Source organism: Microcaecilia unicolor, chromosome 7 (assembly GCF_901765095.1).
Source record: "Microcaecilia unicolor chromosome 7, aMicUni1.1, whole genome shotgun sequence".
NCBI classification, from domain to species: Eukaryota; Metazoa; Chordata; class Amphibia; order Gymnophiona; family Siphonopidae; genus Microcaecilia; species Microcaecilia unicolor.
In genome coordinates, this window is record NC_044037.1 from 285,727,575 (window position 1) to 285,750,836 (window position 23,262).

At 44.0% G+C, this 23,262-nt stretch overlaps 1 protein-coding gene across 1 annotated transcript in view; it reads left to right on the forward strand.

Annotated features, from left to right (window-relative positions):
- The window catches only part of LOC115475138, a 123,966-nt gene that overhangs the window by 62,129 nt on the left and 38,575 nt on the right, over positions 1-23,262 (forward strand). Inside the window, exons 2-3 of the mRNA XM_030210878.1 lie at positions 4,214-4,382; positions 13,648-13,858. Of these exons, the coding sequence (XP_030066738.1) occupies positions 4,214-4,382; positions 13,648-13,858 (380 nt within the window). The remainder of the gene's footprint in view (positions 1-4,213; positions 4,383-13,647; positions 13,859-23,262) is intronic.

Consider the following 23,262-nt stretch of genomic DNA (forward strand, 5'->3'; position numbering starts at 1 on the left):
AGTCTCCTCCTTTGAGTCTTTTCAGCCTCTTCTGGGACTGTCAGTGCCTCCCTGCTTTTTTCTTTTCTTTTTTGATATACAAGGCCTCTTGACCCCACCACTGCCTTCTCTGGTGTGCCACATAACATTTTTGCTAATGTTGGTATACCTTGGGCAGGAAAGGTTGGGTAACCCTTACTCCTGGGAGAATTCTGTGCAAAAACAGCTGCACACAATATTTAAAAATTCTGCTTAGTTTATTGGTAGTGTTTTTGTGCAGAATTCCCCCATTTTAAGGCCTGAAATCCCCTCTTGCATTTTCCTCCTCAGGCTCCAGCCTCCCCAGTTTCTCTCACTCCTTTTTCTCTTCCTCTAACTCCCAGCAAGATTCCTGATTCTGTCTGCCTCCAGAGTCTTCTCCCCCAGTTACATACCCCGACCTTTCATTTTTCCTCCCCTAGGCACATCTCCCACCTCTCAATCTTTCTTCTTCAGTCAGCTATCATATCTCTCCCCCACCCTCCCCTAAATACACCCTCAAGTTCGAGTATGCCCCCCTTCAAACCAGTGGCATTCTGTTAGCTTGCTGTTCTCCCACCCCCATGGCAAAATCTCATCTTTCTCTGACCCATCCCAACCCCATAGCACACTTTCATTTTTCTCTACCCCCCCCCCCCCCATCCTCATGGCACCCCCTCAGTTTTGTCTGACCTTCCCAAATCCCCGTGGCACACAGTCACCTTGTTTTGACCCCCAATCCTCATGGCACACACTCACATTGCTCTGCCCCCACTCCCCCTCTAATCAAACATGGCATTCAAATTGCTCTACCCTCCCCAGTCCCTATGACATACACTCACATTGTATAAAATATAATGACATACACTCACATTGTATAAAATATAAATATTGTGTATAGATTTTTGGAAATAAAGATTTTGTCAATTATTTACAATGATATATTCTTCTGAATTTTTTATATAATGAATCCTGGGGGAATTTAAATTGTGAGTTTCCTATTTATGTGAATTGTTGTAATACACTCACATTGCTCTGCCCCGCCATCCCCATTGCATAATCACCTTATGCCCGCCTATCCCCACTGCATCACACACGTTAGAGAGTTGCACGGGGACAGAAATGCGGCCCGTCCCCGCCGGATTCAAGCCTGTCCCCGTTCATCCCCGCCAGAATCTAACCCGCCCCCACCTGTCCCCATGAGTAATCTCCTCCGTCCTCGCCCATCCCCGTGAGTGATCTCCTCCATCCCCGCCTGTCCCCATAAAAAAAGGAAGTATAAAGTACTGAGTGGAGTGGACAGGGGGCACACAATGCAGAGTAATACATTTAAAACGAATCAGAGAAAATATTTCTTCACTCATGAATATACTGAATCTAAGAAAAAGAGCAATAAATACATAAAACAAACTGAAGTTTTTTCCACACTAAAATAGAGAAAATTATTGGTCACCAAAACAGCACAATGCCCTCAACAAAAGAAACAAGTGGGTATGCTAATGCTTTAGCTGCAGTTCAACAGCTCACAAACAGCCAGTTCCCACCATGAGAGAAATAAACTGCCTATACATACAGACTGTGCTCTGACTCGCACACATTCGTTTTCACAACCAGCGCTTACGGTCTTGCATGGGCTTCTTTCTGGTTCCAAAACCAATCGAAACTGGCAGATTTTAAAGAGAGAATCATGAAAAATCCTCTCTTCAAACATTCTAACTAGGGCTGAATTTCGATTAAAATATTTAATCATGATCAATCACGTGATTAAAATTTGTAATCTTGTGATTGATCATGCAATTTAAAGTTGGGCCATAGCCAGCTGTTCATGGGGGGGGGCACATTTCCTCTTCCTCCCTCCCCCCCCCCCCCCCCCCCCCCACATTAGATACCATTCCTTTGCTGGTGGGGATGCCGAAGCCAGTCAAAGAAATCTACTGCCAAAGTGTTTCATTTCCTCCTTGTGCTGCCTCAACAGTGAGGAAGTGAGCGAGGTGTCTCCAGCCGCCATGCCGGCACTCCCCAAACATGCTCAGTTCATGCACAAACTAAGCATGCACGGGGAGTGCAAGAAAAATAGAAATGGACCGAACCAGAAAAAAAAACCTGGTGTTTTTGTCTTGCATGTTTTCATTTTTTTTTCTTTACTGTCATTTTTATATTGTAAACCCCATCGCTCCACTGCTTTCACTTAAGCGGATTAGAAGTGATTTTATATAATAAAAAAAATATTTAAATGCAGCTGTCCAGTAATTTTGTTTTTAATAAGATCAACATGCTTAGATTTCATGTTGAGCTCAGCAGTGGCATTCTAGAATTAATTTTGCATTTAGTAAACATTGCTGGGTACAAATTGAATGCAGCTTCTCAAACCCAATGGTAAACAAAGGGCTTTGTTTGCATCCCTTGTTCATGTCCCGTTCCCTCCCCAATCCCCATAGCACACAGTCACCTTGCTCTTCCTCCCATCCCCATCCTACGCTCAGCCTCCAGCATCAGCTGCTCAGCACACATTCTGTTCTCTCCCGCAGAGATCAAGCAGCAAAAGCAGGAAATGAACAACTGTACATTAGGCCACTTCCTTCTCCTCTGCCAGCCTAGATCTAACTTTATTTGAACTTTGGGGCTGTACGGAGGCCCGTGTGGTTCACATGAGCAATCAGGTCGGGCTGTACGGAGGCCCGTGTGGTTCACATAACCAATCAGGTCTGCATTTCTTCACTTTAAAGCTTGTCTGCCAGGCACTAGGACATGCTTCTAATTTTTGTAGATCACATCTCATGTGTCCGGGGTGTCCATTCTGTTGCAGATCTTTGTGTCATCTGGCAAAAGACAAACTTTTTCTTCTAGTCCTTCAGCAATATTGCTCACAGAGATATTGAACAGAATCAAAGTATCATAGTAGATGACAGCAGATAAAGACCGGTATGGTCCATCCAGTCTGCCCAACAAGATAAACTCATAGTATAAGGTATGATACATATACTTGATCTTGATTTGTCCTTGCCATTTTCAGAGCACAGACTGTAGAAGTCTGCCCGGCATTGGCCTTGTTCTCCAGGTATGGAAGCTGATCTGCCCAGCCACAATCAGGGCACAGACCGTAGAAGTCTGTCCATCACTAGAAGTCTGCCCACCACTGCAGCTCCTTGTGACTCTGGGCAAGTCACTTAACCCCTGGTACAAAATAAGTACCTGAATATATGTAAACTGCTTTGAATGTAGTTGCAAAAACCTCAGAAAAGCGGTATATCAAGTCCCCTTTCCCTTTCTCCTTTCTCTTCACTTCCTAATTACTGGTGTTCCCATCTAATTACTGCTAAGCTTGTTTGGTTCCATGCCTTCTATACAGGATTCCTTTGTGTTTATCCCACACATTTTTGAATTCCATTACTGTTTTCATCTCTACCACCTTCCATGGGAGGGCATTCCAGGTATCTACCAGACCTAAGATCAATCCCTGAGGCACTCCAATACTCATCTTTATTTTTATGACTGAAGTCCATTTACCACCACCCATGTGTCTCTCAACCAACCACAGATTGTTCAGTTTATTTATGAGCCTTTTATCAGGAACAGTATCAAAGGCTTTGCTGAAATTTAAGTAGACCACATCCAGATTACTTTGGCACAATCTGTCATGATAATATACCTTTCATTGAACAATAAAGTTTAAAAATCATTTTCTCTATATTTTTCATAATAGCAATAATAGTCTATGACATTTTTATTCATTGATTTCCTAGATATACAGTTGGTGTTTGTTTTTATTGCTTAAAATAGCCTAATAGAGAAAAGCCTCTCCTAAATCCCTTCAGATCACTATCATGAGAAAGTGAACTATCCTGGTTTGATTTCTGAGCCTAGCTTCTATTCCAAGGGTTGGCCCAGACTGAGGATGTGCCTCTGTGGGGAATGAAGAGGAAGTCTCTGTCATTGCACAGGGACTTGGGAGGTATCAGGTTGCTGAGGTAGCTGTGGTATGTGTCAGGTGGCCAAGGTCTGTCACTACAAGGACTGGGCTTGGTAGAAGAATTTTAAAAGGGAAAATCCCCAGGCAATTGCAGTAGAGGCCAGTTTCAATTACTTGGAATCCCAGAGGAACAGGAGAAAACCAGTAGGTCCAGAAAACACATTCTAGGTCAGAAAGATGCTTAATTATGTTTTTATCTTGGCACATTCATATAATACTAATTAGATTGTACTGTTTTCCTCACAGTTGCAGTGCTGAAGTAGCTGCTGAGTCATCAACCAGGATATCATGTGACCCTAAGAAAGTTGATACTATTCCTGGAGGGGACAGCAATCAATCTTCTGTAATCCCCATAGCAACATGGAGCAGCAAGATGGAGTCAAATAATGAACTGCCTGCAGAAGCGCAAAACGTAGTAAGTGTAAGAAATATAAGAATGCTCATTCCATGTCATGGTGCTGTATAAACAGGCTGGATCAAATTAATAACATACTGAATTTTGATCTTGAAGTGAAAATAAAAACAAGATAGCTCATTTTCATGCTTCAGAATCTGGCCTCCTTGATGTAAATTTGAGAAATTTAACTGAGAAGTATCTTGGCATACCTGTGGGCAATTTCTGTAAATCTGTTTCTCCGAGGACAAGCAGACTAATATTCTCACATGTGGGTAACGCGGCCCACGCCCCGGTCCGGAGCTTGTAACAATCTTTCACAGAGTTCTTTGGAACAAGAGTCACACTCCACTCACGTGCATGCTGCGAGAGCAAGGGACCAACAGTTTTTTTTTTTTCTGCAGTGAGAAGAGAACATGTTTTAACAGAGCTTCTTTTTGTGCCTTCTTTTTTTGTTCCTTTGTTTCCTGTTTGGGTTAATTTTCTTCCAGTTCGGTTTTTAATTTTTTTCATTTTTACCATGCTCAGTCGCCCATACGTGGGCCTGAGCCCGGGTCGGGTTGTTTCCTTCTTGTTTCTGGTGCTTCCTCTTTTTTTCAGGCACCACTGAGTGCTTCCTTTTTTTTTTTTTTCCGAAAGTTCCCAGTTGCTTTAAGACTGTTCTTGGCATCGGCATCAGAGTCTGCAGTGTTGGTGGTGACATCGGCGTTGCATTGGCATCAATTGGTGGAATTTCGGCATCCTCCTCGTCGGTACCAAGGATTGTGGATGCTGGCGTCGGTAGAAGTATTGGCGTCAATCTCCCTCGATACACGGTGCCAGAGACTCTGGGGTCACCTTGGCATTGATGCTGGCATGACATCCAGCAGCTGCCCCTGCATGGGTCTGTGATCATCAGGACCAGATTCCTTGCTCCCTAAGCAGCTGGCAGATGGAGTGCATTGGCGTCAAGGGTGCTTGCGTCTGCCATTCTCCTCTACTCAGCCCCGCACGGTCTTTATCCTGTGGTGAGGCCTATGACGCTGGTGCTGTCAGTGTCAATTCGGGGAGTTTTGTCAGAGTTGAGACTGCGGCCCTCTCCTTGACACCCCTCTCAGCATCATAGTTCAGGCAGCCTCGTTACTGGCTTGTCTTTTTACCGATGCCTTGATTTTCCTGATGTCATCCTTCACGTGAACGCATCCAAGATTTGCTCCTTGAGCTTCTGGATGGAGAGTGCATTACTGACGGAGGTGCTTGCGCCTACCATGCCTCTCGACTTAGTCCTTCATGGCCCTTGGCCAGCAGTGAGGCCTCCGATGCCAGTGTTGCATGTGGCATCGGCATTGACTGCTGCTTGTGTTAGTCGATGTTGGTGTCTGGAGTTTTCGTGGAAGTTGAGGCTGCAGTGCACTCCCCAATGCCCTCCCGGCGTCATAGTTTCTCAAGGTCGAGATAGGCTCAGTCTCAGACCACTCATGCGGAGTGTCTGGCTGACACTGATGAGGGCTGTATAGGAGTAATCTGAGGATCCCAGGTACTTCCTGAAGAGGAACCATCTGGCCCCTCCCCTTCATAGGAACAGAGGACGTCTCCCATCTGCGAGCCTTTCCTTCCCTCCTTTTGTCAAGGCCTTGGTGGCTGTCATTCCAGTTTGTTTGGAGGTGGATTGTTCAACCAGGACTCAGCTCTTCGAGACCTTGGACTATAAGTCTCCTCCTCGAGGAACTGTGATATTCCTGCTCCACCTCTCTTCTCGAATGGAATTGGAAGCCCACTCTGTTGACTTAACTCTTCCCCATGAGCATCTTCTCCATGCACCGATTCCGGAACTCCTCTGGCTTTCATAGACCTCAGTTGCTTCATCACTCCATGGTGCTTGACTCCACGCTCAGGAGAGCCAGGAGTTCTAGTAACTATTCTTCTATGTTTCCTGGCAGGAATGCTAGACCTCTGCATGTCTTTGCACAGACAATTTGACACCAATACTGTATTCTTACAGGCCCTGGTATTTGTTCTGCTTTCTCTCCCAGCAGAACAGGTCAAGTTTTTTTCCTGGATGGTAGAGCTTCAGAGGGCATGTCGCATGTTCTTGGCCAGAGGCTCTCATGACACTTTTGCTGTGCCTTCCAGGATATATACCCACACTGTGTTTATGTGTCTTGTAGGTTCAGCGGGAACTAGTGCCTACACGAGCAAACCCTTTTAGAGAGCAGATGGAGGGGGTCAATACTCTCATCTAAACATACACAGATGCCTCTCTCCTCCTGGAAGTCTTCCATGACTTCTTCCACCTCTAGTAGATTTTTTCGGCAGGTCACAGAAAGTTCCTGCTATACTCAGGTATGTGGGTATGCCACGTCTCGCTAGTCTCAATGGACTCAGCCCCATCTTGTCAATGGTATGCATCTCAGCCCTGGACACCTCTTCAGTCACAGCAAGGGGTGACTTTCATACTAGCTCCAGGGTGCATGCCTGCCGTGCCCGTACCTGTCCCTGTTGACCTACTGGTTGGGAAGAAGCTGCAGGGTTTTGGATCAGGCTGATGGCAACTCGCATCGGCTCTCAGCTCAAGTGGCTCTTTCCGGCGACACTCCTCGTCTTTCTAAAGGCCCATGTACTCGAATCTGTAGCACCAGGGGAGGAAGACATTGCTTCTGTTCAGGTCCTTCTCGTTGGCAACGAAGGACAGGAAGATTTGTTCTCTCCTGGGCCTAACAGCCCTGCACAACTTTCTTGTCAAACTATACCGCAAGATGGTTTCCCTGACCACCTTACTCTCCATGGTTCAGGGCAATGATTTCCTTTACTTTTTGGACGTACCGGATGTGTATACCCAAGAAATATCTTCGATTTTCACTGGAGGTATTCTACTTCCAGTACTGTGAGCTGTTTTTTGGCCTCGCATCAGTTTCCAGGGTATTCACTCAGTCTCTAGCGGTGCATGCAGCGCTTACATGTTTTTCTATCTGGACGATCAACTGCTGCAGTGCACGTTAATGATTGCTACTTGGCAGCCATATGGATAACACCTGGGTTTTTGGACTGACTGGGGTTCGCTTTACTACACTCTTAGTTCATCTAACATAGTAGATGACGGCAGAAAAAGACCTGCACGGTCCATCTAGTCTGCCCAACAAGATAAACTCATATGTGCTACTTCTTGTGTATTCCTTACCTTGATTTGTATCTGCCATTTTCAGGACACAGACCGTAGAAGTCTTGCCCAGAACTAGCCCCATTTTCAGGACACAGACCGTAGAAGTCATGCCCAGAACTAGCCCCACCACCTAAACACCAGCCCCGCCTCCCAATCTCGGCTAAGCTTCTGAGGATCCATTCCTTCTGCACAGGATTCCTTTGTGTTTATCCCACGCATGCTTGAATTCCGTTACCGTTTTCATCTCCACCACCTCCCGCAGGAGGGTATTCCAAGTATCTACCACTCTCTCCGTGAAAAAATACTTCCTGACATTTTTCTTGAGTCTGCCCCCCTTCACTCTCATATCATGTCCTCTCGTTCTACCGCCCTCCCATCTCCGGAAAAGGTTTGTTTGCGGATTAATACCTTTCAAATATTTGAACGTCTGTATCATATCACCCCTGTTTCTCCTTTCCTCCAGGGTATACATGTTCAGGTCCGCAAGTCTCTCCTCATACGTCTTGTAACGCAAATCCCATACCATTCTCGTAGCTTTTTTTGCACCGCTTCCATTTTTTTTACATCCTTAGCAAGGTACGGCCTCCAGAACTGAACACAATACTCCAGGTGGGGCCTCACCAATCACTTATACAGGGGCATCAATACCTCTTTTCTTCTGCTGGTCACACCTCTCTCTAAACAGCCTAGCAACCTTCTGGCTACGGCCACCGCCTGTCACACTGTTTCATCGTCTTCAGATCCTCAGATACTGTTTCCTGTCTGTCATTTGGTGATCATTAGAATTTTGCTGCATACTCATTAGGCTCAGCATTTCTTCCCGTCCCAGGGGCAGTCACTCTTCTTGCTCTTGCGGCTTAGGTTTGAGCCGTCAGCAGGTTGCACTTCACCAAATGTTGCAATTCTTTGCTCACATGGCCTCCACCATCCATATAACACTTGTGCCTTGTTTTCACATGGCAACTGCCCAGTGGACCCTACTTTCTTAGTGGTATCGGACCATGAAGACCCTAGGTGATGTCATCCGACTGTCCCCACAATTCGTTTACTCTCTGCTTGGTGAACTCTACTGTCCACTAGGATTCTGGAACAGTGGCTGCATCCTATCTAAGTTGGGAAGCTCCTTTGGACGGGCTTCACACTCAAGCTGCTTGGTTAGCCTAGGATACAGCTCTCCAACTTCCCTTTTTGGAATTCTGAGAGGTCTGAAACACTTACGTTTTCAATGCTAGGCTGATCAGCCATTTTGTACTCGTTCCCACGACCATTCAGGTTGCCATGTGCTACCTCGACAAGCAGGAGGGCACCTGACTACACCCTCTCTGTCAGAGGGCCATCCAGATATAGCAGAGGACTGTCCTTTGAGACTGCTCCTCAGAGCCACTCTTGTTGCAACCACATCCAACTACTGGTCATCAGAATGTGCAAAGCCATGCATCCACACAAGTGTTTTTTTTTTCAAATGGGTATTGTCTGCATCATCTTCTAACTGAGCAACACCCCTTTGTTGGATCCCTTGACGAATCACGTCAGTCATGCTGTTCCTCAGTTCTGTTCCAGGCTGTAGGCCCACAACAGCCTGCCATTGGTTCCCTTCCTCCTTCCTTGGGGAACGGTTGTTCTCTGTATTCATATCCTCTCATCTGTCTCATAGGGAGGCTTGTACTGCTGCAGGACTGCGAATCCAGGATTCTAGTTGTTCCTTACTGGGCCTGACAAATCTGGTTTCCTCTATTTCTGCACTCTCCTTCCGAGGATCGTAGAACTTGGAATATTTTCCAATCTTCATCACGCAGAATGAGAATTTTCTTCTACATCCCCTCCTCCAATCTCTAAATCTCACAGACTGGATGTTCAGGGCTTTACATAAGCTTCCTTGCGTTTTCCTGAGGGTGTCTCCTTAGTCTTGCTGTTTTTCTGAAAAACTTCCACTAACGGGTGTTCCTTTTTATAGTGGTGGAGGTATGTCGGTTACTGTCCAGCACAACCCCATTCCCATGCCTTCACCACTGCTTCTCATTGTCGTGTGAGGGATATTCCCATCTCTTGACAGCCTCTAGTCATTAGATTCATGAGGCTGGCTTTTGTCACAGTCCCAGTCATACCTTTGTCTCTGTTATGGGACCACAACGTCTTTCTTCCCTTTTCCTCTAAGCTCCTTTTGAACCATTCGTTTTTCCTGTTGATGTCCTTGGCCTGGTCTTGTTCCAATGGCTGGCTCACAGAGTCAGTGAGCTTCAGGCCTTGGTGGTGGTTCCACCTTACCCTGATTTTCATCACTATAGAGTACTTCTCCACACGCACCCTCAATTCCTGCCTCAGTTTGTGTGGGGGGTTTTCTCTCTATCAGTTAACTGTCTTGCTTACGTCTTTCCCACAGTCTCATGCCCCTAGTGAGCACACACTGCACAGCTTGGACTACAGGTGAGTTTTGTCTTTCTGCTTGTACTGGCCTAAGCACCAAAGGAAGTTTTTCCAAACTTTTTGTTTCCTTTCATCCTGACTGAATGTAGGTTTCCAGCGGGAGAAGCGTGATTTCTACGTGGCTACCAACTTATTTTCTTCTCCTTACGCCCAGGCTGGGCTGCCCAGGAGGCTTCTCTAACAGTTTGTGATGTCTGAGCTCTGGCTTCATCGTTAGTCTCCATTGGGGGCTTATGTTAGACTGCTACGAAGTCTTTATTGCACACATTCACATCTCTTTACTGCTACAGGTAGCATGCTTTCAGCAGCATACCCAGCGTAACAGTCAATTTCATTAGATGGTACTGTAAAGTTAGTTTGGGGTGAGAATCCAACTCCACTACCTAGGCCCATTTTTATTTTGTCCCAGGCTACACTTTCAAAGATCTGCATCTGGATTCAGGTTTATCTATGTTCTGTGGGGAGGTGAGTTCGTCATTAACTATGGGTTTCAGTGAACATGGTAGTAGGGATTCCCCACATGTGAAAATATTAGCCTGCTTGTCCTCAGAGAAAGCGAAGATACTTACCTGTAGGAGGTATTCTCTGAGGACAGCAGGTTATATATTCTCACATACCCTCCCACCTCCCCTTGGAGTTGTTTCTATTTGATAGTATGCTATAGTATACAGGGCCGGTCTTAGCAAGTGCGGGGCCCTATGCAGACCAATTTGGTGGGGCCCCATCCTAGCCCCGCCTACCCTAGCTCCGCCCCCACACTAGCTCCACCCCCACCCTAGCTGCACCCCATTGATAAGATTATTCCATTTTTAGAACATTTTTTTATTTATGAAATTTCAAATAAAGACAAATGAAGCTAAACTTGTGCAAAAAAACTGATTGAAATAATAAGCACAATTCTATCATGAAACCTCCCCTCCCCAGAAATTATTCAGTTCAAGTCCACTACAATTAGTAGTTCCAATTCTCATAACAAAGGAGAATAAAGGAAAAATATTAAGAAAAGATCCAGTACTTTCAAATTCCCCTATTACTCTGTAACCCACCAAACCAGAGAGGCAAGTAGCCATATCAGTTACTAAAATAGTTTGAACTGATTGTACCTACTTTATATATCAGATTTTGCTACTTCATGATTTCCATTCTCAGATTTTAGCTTAGTAATCTTTTCTTCCTGTGATTGTAGTCTAGCTTCCAAATGATTAATGTCATATCATTAATTACTGGAAGCAGTGTTTTAGCTAAATCTGCTATTGCCATCCAAATTTTTATCAGGAGAAATATCTGCAGATCTATGTGAATATAACCCAGATATGTTAGAAACAGCCTCTTCCAAGCCAGAAGATCTTACTTGCTCAGCTTCTCCAGCAACTAATGTTGTTGGGCCAAATTCCTCTCAGGGAGGCAGACATTTCCAACCCTTGCACCGTCCGCAAGCGTCGTTAGATGAGAGAGACACTTCTCCTGATCTCCTGCCTGCATGGAATCCGATTTCGATTTGGCATAAGTGCACAACTGTTGGCGTCAGCAACGATGGCTTACCTCATGTCCTCACCAACTCCGACCAGGCTCCAGCTTTTCCTGCTCAGTGACTCCCACCCTCGCGTCCGGAAACAGGAAATACATCAGAAGGTGGGACATTGAGCGGGAAGCTGGAGCCTGGAGGTGAGCCGTCGCGCTGCAACTGTCTGTCGTTGCCGTCGGGGGCGGGGCCGTCGCTGCCTGGGCTGGCTCGCTGGCATCGCTCAGTTAGTCGCCGGGGTCCGGGGACTCGGGAGCTGACGGCGGGCTCAGCGGGCCCAAGCCGGGAGTGGGCGCCGCACCGGTGGTGACGGGAGTGGAGCGGCCGAGCCGCGGGAATGGGGATCATCTCAGGCGACTAAGGCGAGCAGCGGCGGAGGTCGGAGCAGAGGCACGACCGAGGCAGAGTTGAGGCGCGCTGCATGGGGCCCCCTTAGGCGCGCCGTGCGGGGCCCCCTTAGGCGCGGGGCCCTATGCGGTCGCCTCTGCCTAAGACCGGCCCTGATAATATAGAACTGTTGGTCCCTAGGCACTCGCGCATGCATGGTGGAGCTCAACTCGTGCTGCAGAGATCTCTGTGAAAGCTTGTTACAAGATCTGGACTGGGGCAACGCGGGCCACATTACCCACATATGAGAATATATAGCCTGCTGTCCTCAAAGAATAACTGCTACAGACAAGTATCTTCCCTTTATTGCTTATGGTGTTTGCTTAGTAAAGTTCATGTCATATGCAGTTTTTGACTGACATATTTCAATAACAGGAATACTTTATTAACTCTCTACTACACTTTTTCATCCTGCTAGAAGCCTAGAATTGCTACAGTTTACACTTATCATTTACCTGGGTTGTTCTCATAGGTATCAAATACCTCTGTGCAGACATGTCAACATTTAAGCAAAAATAAATATAACATTCTAAAGTACCATTTGTCTTTCTTGTAGAAAATTACTAAAATATGAATCTGGTCAATATGACGACTAGGATTTATTTTTAAGTAGAAGAAAGAATATTGATACTTTATTGTAATGGTATTAATAGGCCACTTCTGTGGAATGGTTAACGATGCTATGGAAGTAGGGGTTGGGAAAACCATTACAAATTTATGTACATATACTTGTATCTAGTTCCCCAGCAGTGCTATAGCTCCAAAAATCCTAAGCCCTCAAAGGGACTAAAAAGTCTCTTTGAAAAAAAAATAAGTAATTGAATCTCAGACTTTTTCAGAGCCTATGTGATTAATCTGATATTCCATATAGTTTAGTTATGAACTTAGGAAGGATTTAAACAGCATTTGCTCTTATCAGTACATTTTTGTTGAGAAATCCGTTTTACCTTACCATGACCCATTTAGGTTTTGGAAAAAGGGTAGTGATGAGGTAAATGATTTGTTTTTATTTTTTTAATGACTAGAAGCCTGTCATTTTTTTTATTAATTATGAAAAATCAACAATATTATACATTCAGCAAACACCAGGTATCAACCATCGAAGATAATACTGTGATAGTGAGTACATTCTTAGTTACACCGTGCCTATCATGTTTAAGCATACATAATCAAAGGTATATAAAATAACACAGAAACATCCTGTTAGGAAAATACAAGCCAGCAGAAACTTCCATTCAGCAGTTTTTCAAATTGGAGATATACCAGGCCACAAATGGTTCCCATATCTTTTCAAACTTGGATAAGTGTCCTCTTCTAAGAGCCATTAGTTTACTAAAATAATATGCAGTCTAGAATCTAGACTGAACCACATCTTCTTGTGGTATCATAGAAGTATGCCAGCAAAGGTAATTTTCCATCATAGTATAGCCATACAAGGTAGAAGTATCCAAAAATTCTGGTTAGCCACTCCTGGTGGCTACCATTTCAAAAGCCACATCTTAATATCAACATCTATGGATGTGTTCAACGTGGAGGAAATAAATTCTGTGTCCAACGAGTCCAATAACTCCGGATCTTAGGGCAGGTCCACCATACATGATAGAAAGTGCCTAAACCTCCGCACCCCCTCCAGCACCTTGCAGGCAATTTAGAGGAAATAAGAGAGGCATGGACAGAATACATATACCAATAATATAATACTTTAACTCCCTGTTTCACAAGATTAGAGGATATAGAAATTTGGAATGTATTATCATGAATGGTCTGCCACTCTTTATCACTAATAGAAGCCTGTCATTTTTGTTTAATTTTAGTACACCAGTTCTGCCTGCCGCAGATCCAGCTCTGATATAGCCCATGAAACCATAGACTCAACAAAAGCTCAAAGATCGTGCCGTTTAAGACCACATTTCAGTGACCCAATGCCAACGGATGCTGTGAAGAGAAAACAACTGGAAATGAAGATAGCAGCAGCAGCAGCAGCACGTCTGCATGCACAAAGGCGTCGGCAAGAGAGGGACACTGGTAAGACCTAAACAGCTTTGTTTCCCTCTTAGAATTCTTACTTGAGTTTATCCATGAATATTGTATCATCAGAAAATATGGAATGATTTAATTTGACCCTGAGATGTTAATGAGAGAGCAACTCTGAAGAATACAAATTTGTCCTCTAGTCCCAGTTTATTTGAAAAATCACAATCAAAACATATAACTAGAGTCCAGCACAGTTATCTTTAGTTTGGTTTATTTTGGAATTGTTATTATCAGTTAAAGAAACAAAAACAATCTAGCAATCCACAGATCATTTCAGCTTCAGACTGGGAACCTTGATTTGTAAATGTAAATATAATGTAATTCACAGATATGGATATTGTACAGTAGTTCTATTAATATAATAATGCAGTATGAGCTTTAGGAACTCAAAATTTATTTTCTGGAATAAAAAAAGAAATTGGGTATAAGACAGAAACTTTCAATTTTATATTGTTTTATTTCTCTGAGGACAAAGAAGGGAGCAGTTCCTCACAACATGGTGACATCACTGCCAAAGCCTGGCACAAGAACTGGATTTATCATTTATTTTTATTTTATTTATTTATTAGGATTTATTTACCGCCTTTTTGAAGGAATTCACTCAAGGCGGTGTACAGTAAGAATAAATCAAACATGAGCAGTAGACAATTACAGCAGTAAAAATATTCAAATAATACAAAGTGTGACATGGAGGGGCATAATTGAACGAAAACTCCTATCTCCATGGGCGTTTATCTCCAAGAACGGGTCCGTGAAGGGGCGGACCGAACCGTATTTTGGGAAAAAATAGACGCCCATGTTTTATTCAACGATGTGTGAGCTGGGCGTTTTTGTTTTTCAGCGATAATGGAAAATGAAAGCGCCCAGCTCAAAAACGAATAAATCCAAGGCATTTGTTCGTGGGAGGGGCCAGGATTCGTAGTGCACTGGTCCCCCTCACATGCCAGGACACCAACCGGGCACCCTAGGGGGCACTTTTACAAAACCAAACAAAAAGGTAAAAGAGCTCCCAGGTGCATAGCACCCTTCCCTTGTGTGTTGAGCCCCCCAAATCCCCCTCAAAACCCACTGCCCACAAGTCTACACCATTACTATAGCCCTAAGGGGTGAAGGGGGGCACCTACATGTGGGTACAGTAGGTTTGGGGGGGTTGGACGACTAATAAGCATTAAGCAGCACAATTGTAACAGGTAGGGGGGATGGGCCTGGGTCCACCTGCCTGAAGTCCACTGCACCCCCTAACAACTCCTCCAGTGACCTGCATACTGCTGTCAGGGAGGTGGGTATGACATTTGAGGGTGAAAATAAAAAGTTGAGAAACTTCATTTTTTGTGGTGGGAGGGGGTTAGTGACCACTGGGGGAGTCAGGGGAGGTCATCCCCGATTCCCTCCAGTGGTCATCTGGTCATTTAGGGCACTTTTTGGGGCCTTATTCGTGAAAAAACAGGGTCCAGGAAAAGTGTCCTAAATTCTAGCTAAAAACGCATACTTTTTTCCCATTATCGGTGAAATGCGCCCATCTCTGTTCGGCAGATAACCACGCCCCAGTTCCGCCTTCGCCACACCTCTGACACGCCCCCATCAACTTTGTCCGCATCCGCGACAGATTGCAGTTGAAAACGTCCAAAAATCGGCTTTCGATTATACCGCTTTATTCGTTTTTGTGAGATAAACGTCCATCTCCCGATTTAGGTCGGAACTTGGGCGTTTTTCTCGTTCGATTATAAGCAGGATGGTGTACTACTTGTCAATTTCTGCCTGCCTCTGTTGCACAGAACCATTCACCCCCCTGTTTACTAAGCTGTGCTAGCGGCTGCCGCGCAGCAGTGCTGACACAGCCCATTTTTCATGTGTGTGTTTTTTCAGCTTTTTGCTGATTTATTTTATCAAGTCCTGTCACTGTCATGCAGTTCCTGGTACTCTGGTAGGTTCTTTGGCTGGTTTCAAGTTTTATTTTTTTTTGTCACTTACATCTGCTTCAGGCCTTTGGTGAAGGCCTTGGGTAGCTTTTCAAAATTGGTCATTTGATTTTGCTGTGGCTGCATTTTTCAGCAATAACTCCCATTAAAAAAGTCCCAGAGGCTTTAAAAAGTGATACTGGATACTCACAATTAGCAAATTCAGTGTGTGGGCACTGACCATGAACCCTGTTGATGTAATTTGTGTTTGCAGATGTCAAAGAGAAGTCTTTTAAGGTCAAGAGAAGCAGCACAAAGACATTTTTGGCACCTTTAAGTCCAGTCCAGTGGCATTAGAGGAATTGATCTCAGTGGGTTTAGGAACTGCATCAAACACTGGGGATACATACGCTTCAAGAGTGCATTGATAACTGTCTACATTCAACACTGATAGAGACCATTGGGATCAGACATCATCCAACTCCCGCTTGAAGAAGAGGAAGGGATTGCCCTTCGTCAATGTTGAGAGCTCATGATACCAAACACCAGACTGAGACAAGGGTACTTAACATTGCACCTCATTATTGCACAATGTGAAGAGCATTGAGGGACCACTTATCCTCATCGGTACCAGTGGGTACATGACCAATCCTCCAATACTCCTCAAATGACTCAGGATCATGTGACAACTCCTATTGTACTCCCTGTACCTTTGTCAGTAGAAGCCTTTGAAGAGCAACTCATGAACTTCATTGGAGTGCATCTTTGCTCAACGTGATGCTGCAGCTTTGAACTTGATGTCGTTGCATCAAGAGATCTAGTCAGTCCTTGAGACCCACACACTGCATTCAGGAGAAGCTCAACACTGATACCTTGAAGGACCTCTGGATTGGTGTCTACCACACCATTGTTCATTTCCAGTGCACTGGGGAAGGAAACTTTATTGAGGCATCAGAGATCATCAGTGTTTTGATGCTCTCATTTGAGGCCCATTCACACGGACGTGCAGAGACTGAGGCAGGCAGAGACCCAGACTTCTCCTTTCAAGTATTTGTGGGTCTGACTGAGCTCTTCTGGTGTTTTGACGGAGCCAGAAGAATTCTCTAAAAAGGAGGGTTCACTTGACTTACCATCAGATACATCTCAACCACATAAAAGGAGAAAGCCCCCACCCAAGGAACTCGGGTTAATGGCAGAGGCTGTTTCATTTAAGTTTAAGACAATGGATGAACCCAGGGCAGAATCATTGAACATCCTCCAATACATTGAGCCTGCAAATATGTGGGAAAATGTGGGATACAAATGCAATAAATAAATAAATAAAACTCACCCAAGGAAGCTGTGACAGTACTCACTTATAGAATCCTCAAGGATGTACAGATGAAAATGTGGGAGAAACCCCTCTCTATAAATGCTATTAATAAGAAGATTAACTGGATGTACAGAGTTCAGAATGGTTCCAGATTCAAGAAGCATTAGCTTCTTTACCATTCCGTGATGGTTGAATCCCCCTCAAAATGACCAAGAGTGCAATTTGCACTTTCAGTGCCCCAGGGAGAGATGCTGAGACATGGAATCTTTTGGGAGGAAATTCTTTCAGAATGATGTACTCAACTGCTGCATAGCTTGCTCTTTGAGCAGGGACTGTCTTTCTTCTTCTATGTTTGTGCAGCGCTGTGTACACTTTGTAGCGCTATAAAAATGCTAAATAGTAGAAGTAGTAGCTTCTTGTCAGCTCTTCATAGGCATTTACTTGTGAAATGTTACGCACAAAATGGAGGGGGTTACAAGCACTCGCCTTCAAGAGAAGGTTGAGCAACTCCTTTCATTAAGTGGGCAAAGAGGATGAGTGTGGAAAATACATGGTCTGAGTGACTTAGGATATGGTCACCGCATCTCAAAGAAGATATAGTGGAATTAGAAAAGGTACAGAGAAGGGCAACGAAAATGATAAAGGGGATGGAATGGCTTCCCTATAAGGAAAGGCTGAAATGGCTAAGGCTCTTCAGCTTGGAGAAAAGACTGCTGAGGGGAGATATGATAGAGATCTATAAAATAATGAGTTGAGTGGAACAGGTGGATGTGAATTGCTTGTTTACTCTTTCCAAAAATACTAGGACTAGGGGGCACGCAATGAAGCTACAAAGTAGTACATTTAAAACGAATCAGAGAAAATATTTCTTCACTCAACATGTAATTAAACTCTGGAATTCGTTGCCGGAGAATGTGGTAAAAACAGTTAGTTTAGTGGGGTTTAAAAAAGGTTTGGATATTTTCCTAAAAGAAAAGTCCATAAGCCATTATTAAAATCCACTACTTATTTCTAGGATAAACAGCATAAAATGTATTGAACTGTTTTGGGATCTTGCCAGGTACTTGTGACCTGGATTGTCCACTGTTGGAAACAGGATACTGGGCTTGATGGACCTACGGTCTATCCCACTATGGCAACACTCATGTACTTATGTAGATCCAAAATGTTGAGAATGGACAATTTTTATGTCGTGAGTGCATGAGCAGTCAGAAAAAATTACATATTTGAACTTCTGTAACTTTTGTTTTCTCATAAAAGGATATGATTTGGACTGTTTATATTACAAATTGTTTGCTCCAACAGAATTCATTAAAATCTCGTTTTTTGTTTAGGATTGACTTCAGTCACTTTTTCCCAGAGACAGTCACATATGTTACCAACCTAATTTAAGAATACAATTACATGGAATTTTCAAAAATAAATTGGCAACAAGGCCAAAGCCTGGGGCCATAAGAAATCTTTTCCTTATCTGTTGAATAGAAACTGCTAAATCAGGAAATACAAATACCTTTGCAGCTTGAAAGAGAGAAAATCTTTTTTTTTAATAATATCTTTAAAACAAGATCTCTGTCAGTGTCCAATTCAGAAGTCATAGCTAGAGTTGCTCTATTCATGGTCAGTTCCCTAGATGTCTCCAGGATCTCGGTTAAATTAAGACTGTCCAGGGAGCTGTAACTATCAAATGCACTCCTTCCATCGGGTCTGGTCTGTGCCCTGATCGAGGCTGAATAGATTTGGATGGGCTGGCATGGAGCTATTCAGGGGCTTTGACAACAACTTCAGAAATTTTAGAACAAGGCCAGTGCCGGGCAGACTTCTACAGTCTATGCCCTAAAAAAGGCAAGGATATATCAAGATCAGGTATACATATGATGCACCACTTCATACCATATGCAATGAGTTTATATTATTGGGCAGACTGGATGGACCATACAGGTCTTTATCTGCCGTCATCTACTATGTTACTATGAATAAACTCAGGTATGTAATACACACTGTAGAATGTTGGCAGGGCTTCCTACTTCTTCTTTAACCCTTCCAATAGAAGGTTATTTACCCCCTTTTCTGCCCCTTTTTCTGTTACTAGGGAGTCCCATGTTGTGAGGACTTGCTATCCTTCTTGCCCTTGAAGAAACCAAGTTAATTATCTGTAACAGTTGTTCTCCATGGAGAGCAGGATACAAGTCCTCATTTATCCTTACACAAAAAGTTGTATTTTCTGTGCTTCTGCAAAGACTGAAGTGGTCCCATGCAACAACAGCAGGTGTGAATCGATGTGCATGCATGGTGAGTCTTCTTAAAAACTCATTGATAAATCCTTCTGAAGAAGCATTTCTGTGCTTGGGTCTGTTGATGATGTCACCATGTTATAAGGACTTGCATCCTACTGTCTATAGAGAACACCTGCTTTGGGTGAGTAACTTGGTTTTATTTCAGCTTTTATGTGGGGTGCCTTATAACAAAAATATAACCGCAGTGTAGAGATTGATAACCATGACCTGGGAGGGAAACAACAGAAGAGCTAAGAGTAGAGACAGGCAAAATGGAAGAGGTAGAATTTTGATTTTAAGGGAAGTAGAGGCCGACCAAATTTCAGTTTCGGTTTCTGCTGTGATGCCGGGAAACCAGCCTGAAATCTGGATTCCGCCTTGTTTTGGTTTTGGCCAAAAATGACAGTTCATTTTCAGTTGTAACAGAGACTCCCTCTCCTCACCAAAAGTAGGCTGCACATCCCCTCAGCCCCCGCCACCCCTTCCCCATCGAAAGCCACTGCTGGCCCCTCAACTGAAAGTCGATGCCCTCCCACCACCTGTAGGGCCTTTTTGGGCATACCTTAGAAGCCTTGGTGGTCTATTGGCCTCATCAGGGCAGGAGCAAAGGTCACTTCTGTTCATGCTGGCTCTGTAGTCAAAATGTCACTGAGTCCTCCCATGGCTGTCATTTTGAGACTGGAACCAGCATGGGCAGGAAGAATTCCCAATTGCTTCTAGCCATGCTGTTTCCAGTCTCAAAATGGCTACCACAACCTCCCACAGCAGTCTTATAGGGATCACTCCTGGAGGCCTGAGGAGGGTCTAGGAGTTGAGGGAGGGCAGCAGCTTTCAGTCATGGAGGGGTAATTGAGGTGGCAACAGCGGCTTTCATTGCAGGGGATGGGCTTTCTTTTAGGTGAGCTGGGGGGGCTATGCAACCTGCTTTTGGTTGGGATGGAGGCTATGCCCCCCCCCCCCCCCCCCAGTTTGGGGTTTGGCCAAAACCAAAACCTTGAGTTTTGGTTGCCTTCTAAATGGAAGACAATGAGATAGACTCTTGGACATCCAGGCAGAGTTTGTTCCAGAGGAAGAGATCCAGCAGTGAAAAGACTCAGAAACAGGGGAGAGCTAGCTTGGTACAGGGAACACGGAGAAGACAGTGAGGTTGGAAGTGGAGGAAGCAAGATGGTTTGTAGTCTAGGAGAAACAACATATACTGTACAGAAGTAAGGACATGAAATTATTATAATATGGTAATCACAAATTTGTGATAGGTACTAGATCTGATCAGGAACCAATAGTGGTAGTACCTCAAGAGTGGAATATGGGAATGGTGTAGAAAATTATAGAAATAGAGTGTGATGGCAGACACCATATAGCCCATCTAGTCTTCCAAATGTATTTCTTGTTGCAGTACCATAGATCCCAGTTGATAGGGAAAGCAAGCAGCAAAATTATGCAGCAATTGGAGCTGATGGTGCAGAGTCTAGCAAGGTTCAAGTAAGTAAAATAAGGATGCAGTCTCCCTAAAAAGAAGCTGAAAGACCAAGGATTCATAACATGAAGTTGAAGGTGAGGGAAATACTTCATTAGTTAGGGGCAGTAAATGCCTGGAAGTGTATAACCAAAACAGGGACAGTGCCACAATTTAAGTAGAGGAAGAGTTTTGAAAAACTTTAACAATACTAATAATATCCTGTTACATAAAAATGAAAATGTTTGTTTTTAATATTTTTCCATTTATTGGGGCAGAGTTTAAATGTACACACTTACAATGAAGGGCATTTTCAATATAACATCTAAGTGTGATTTTGGACGTTATGCGGAAAACATTCAAAAATCCAGTTGCGAACGTGCCATTTTCAAACCAGAAAAAGTTCAACTTTTTGTTTCGAAAATGGCCATTTGCTAGATGTTTTTGTGCTCAGTGCATCTATCTTTTTGAACTTCGTAAAAAAAAAAGTTCAAGGGAAAAATGCACAAAAACTATCCATTGGGATATATTGGGGGGGGGGCAGTATTCTTAATAGAAAGGCCATACAGATATCCCAGAAGAGCAGTGGGGCACCCTAGGGGCACTGCAGTGGACTTCATATAGAAGGTCCCAGATACACATATCACTGTTAACCCTTTATATTGTATGTTGAGCCCACCAAAACCCACCAAAAACCTACTGTATCCACATATAGGTGACACCTGCAGACATAAGGGCTATTGTATTGGTGTACTGTTGGATACAGTAAGTTTTTGTTGGGTTTTGGAGGGCTCACACGTTCCATCACAAGTGCAACAGAGTGGGATATGGACCTGCACTGCATCAACCACTAGTGATTAACATTTAATGTTAGATAACAGTGTGGGTTTAAAGATTAGTGGACAATTTCACGGTTATTAACATTTACTATTAGCAGTAATTTTAGTGTTAAAGGGTAGTGGATAATTTCACATTTGCTATTCACAAATGTTCATGTACATGTATAGAATACATGAACACATTCACATCTCCCCTGGAGCAGGGGTAAATTTGTGCGTGCTCTGAGTGCTTATTTTATAAAGGCACATAGGCACAGGGCCAGTTCAACCATTAAGCAGCTAGATGGTTGTCTTCTGAGAGATGGCAAAGAACAGCTGCAGTTATTGAAAAACTATAGGTCCTGACAACCACACAAACTCAAAAACCATCAAAGTTCACTTTTACTGCAGAGAGGGCAGCTGCTGTCAAATAGCCCAACAATTTTTTACTCATTCCAAAAGTGCAAAGACTTTAAAAAAAATAGGAGGAAATATTTTTTCACTCAACGAATAATTAAGCTCTGGAACTCTTTTCCGGAGGATGTAGTAACAGCTGTTAGTGTATCTGGGTTTTAAAAAAAGGTTTGGACAAGTTCCTGGAGGAAAAGTCCATAGTCTGCTATTGAGACAGACATGGGGAAGCAGCTGCTTGCCCTGAGATTGGTGACATGGTGTCGCCATGATTTGGGTTTCTGCCGGGTACTTGTGGCCTAGATAAAAGTCTCGTTTTATCATCCTTAAGGTTGCAGCTGACGGCTCTGGACTACTTTCAGGGCTTGATTCAGGGCATCCTTTGGGGTCCCTTCCTGATGTGATTTTTTTTTTTTTGGGGGGGGGGGCGTACATCTTATTTGTCCTCCGATTTGTAGGCCTATTCCGCCTTGGGATCTCCCTCATAGAGCTGCCTTTCGAATCCTTGGGTTCCTGTACTCTGATGGATTTGACGTTGAAGACAGTGCTTCTTGTGACCTTGGCTTCGGGTCGGCATGTTTCTGAGTTGCAGGCTCTGGCCTGTAGGAAGCCTTTCCACCAGTTTTTTTGTGAGACTGGTTGTCCGTGCGATTCCTTCCTTTCTGCCTGAGGTGTTTTCTCCGTTTCATGTCAATCAGCTGGTTTTTCTGCCCTTCTTAGGGGACAGGTCTGGCTCAGAGGGGCAGAAGTGCTTGCACTGTTTGGGTATCCACAGAGCCCTCCGTTGCTATTTGAAGAGATAGAGCAGCTTTTAAACTAGAATGGGGGGGGGGGGAGCCGACAGTCGCCCAGGAGCACATGGTTCAGTGTGGAGTATCCTTGAAGGATACTATTGAAACAGGACATTTAGAGAGGTTTCAACAATACTGAAAGTAAGCTAGGTGTGCTTAAAGAGAGAGCAGGATAAAGGATGCACATTATCCCCATCAACTTCTAAGCAGCTTGTAGATCCAAGGAAAACACACATTTGAAGTGCCTGTATACAAATGCTAGAAGCCTAAAAAATAAGATGGGAGACTTAAGAGTATATAGCACTTAATGATGAGACATCTCAGAGACTTGGTGGAAAGAGGACAATTAATGGGACATTGTGTTAACAGGGTACAAATTGTATCATAATGATTGAAAGGATGAAATTGGAGGGGGGTTGCGCTATATGTTAACGAA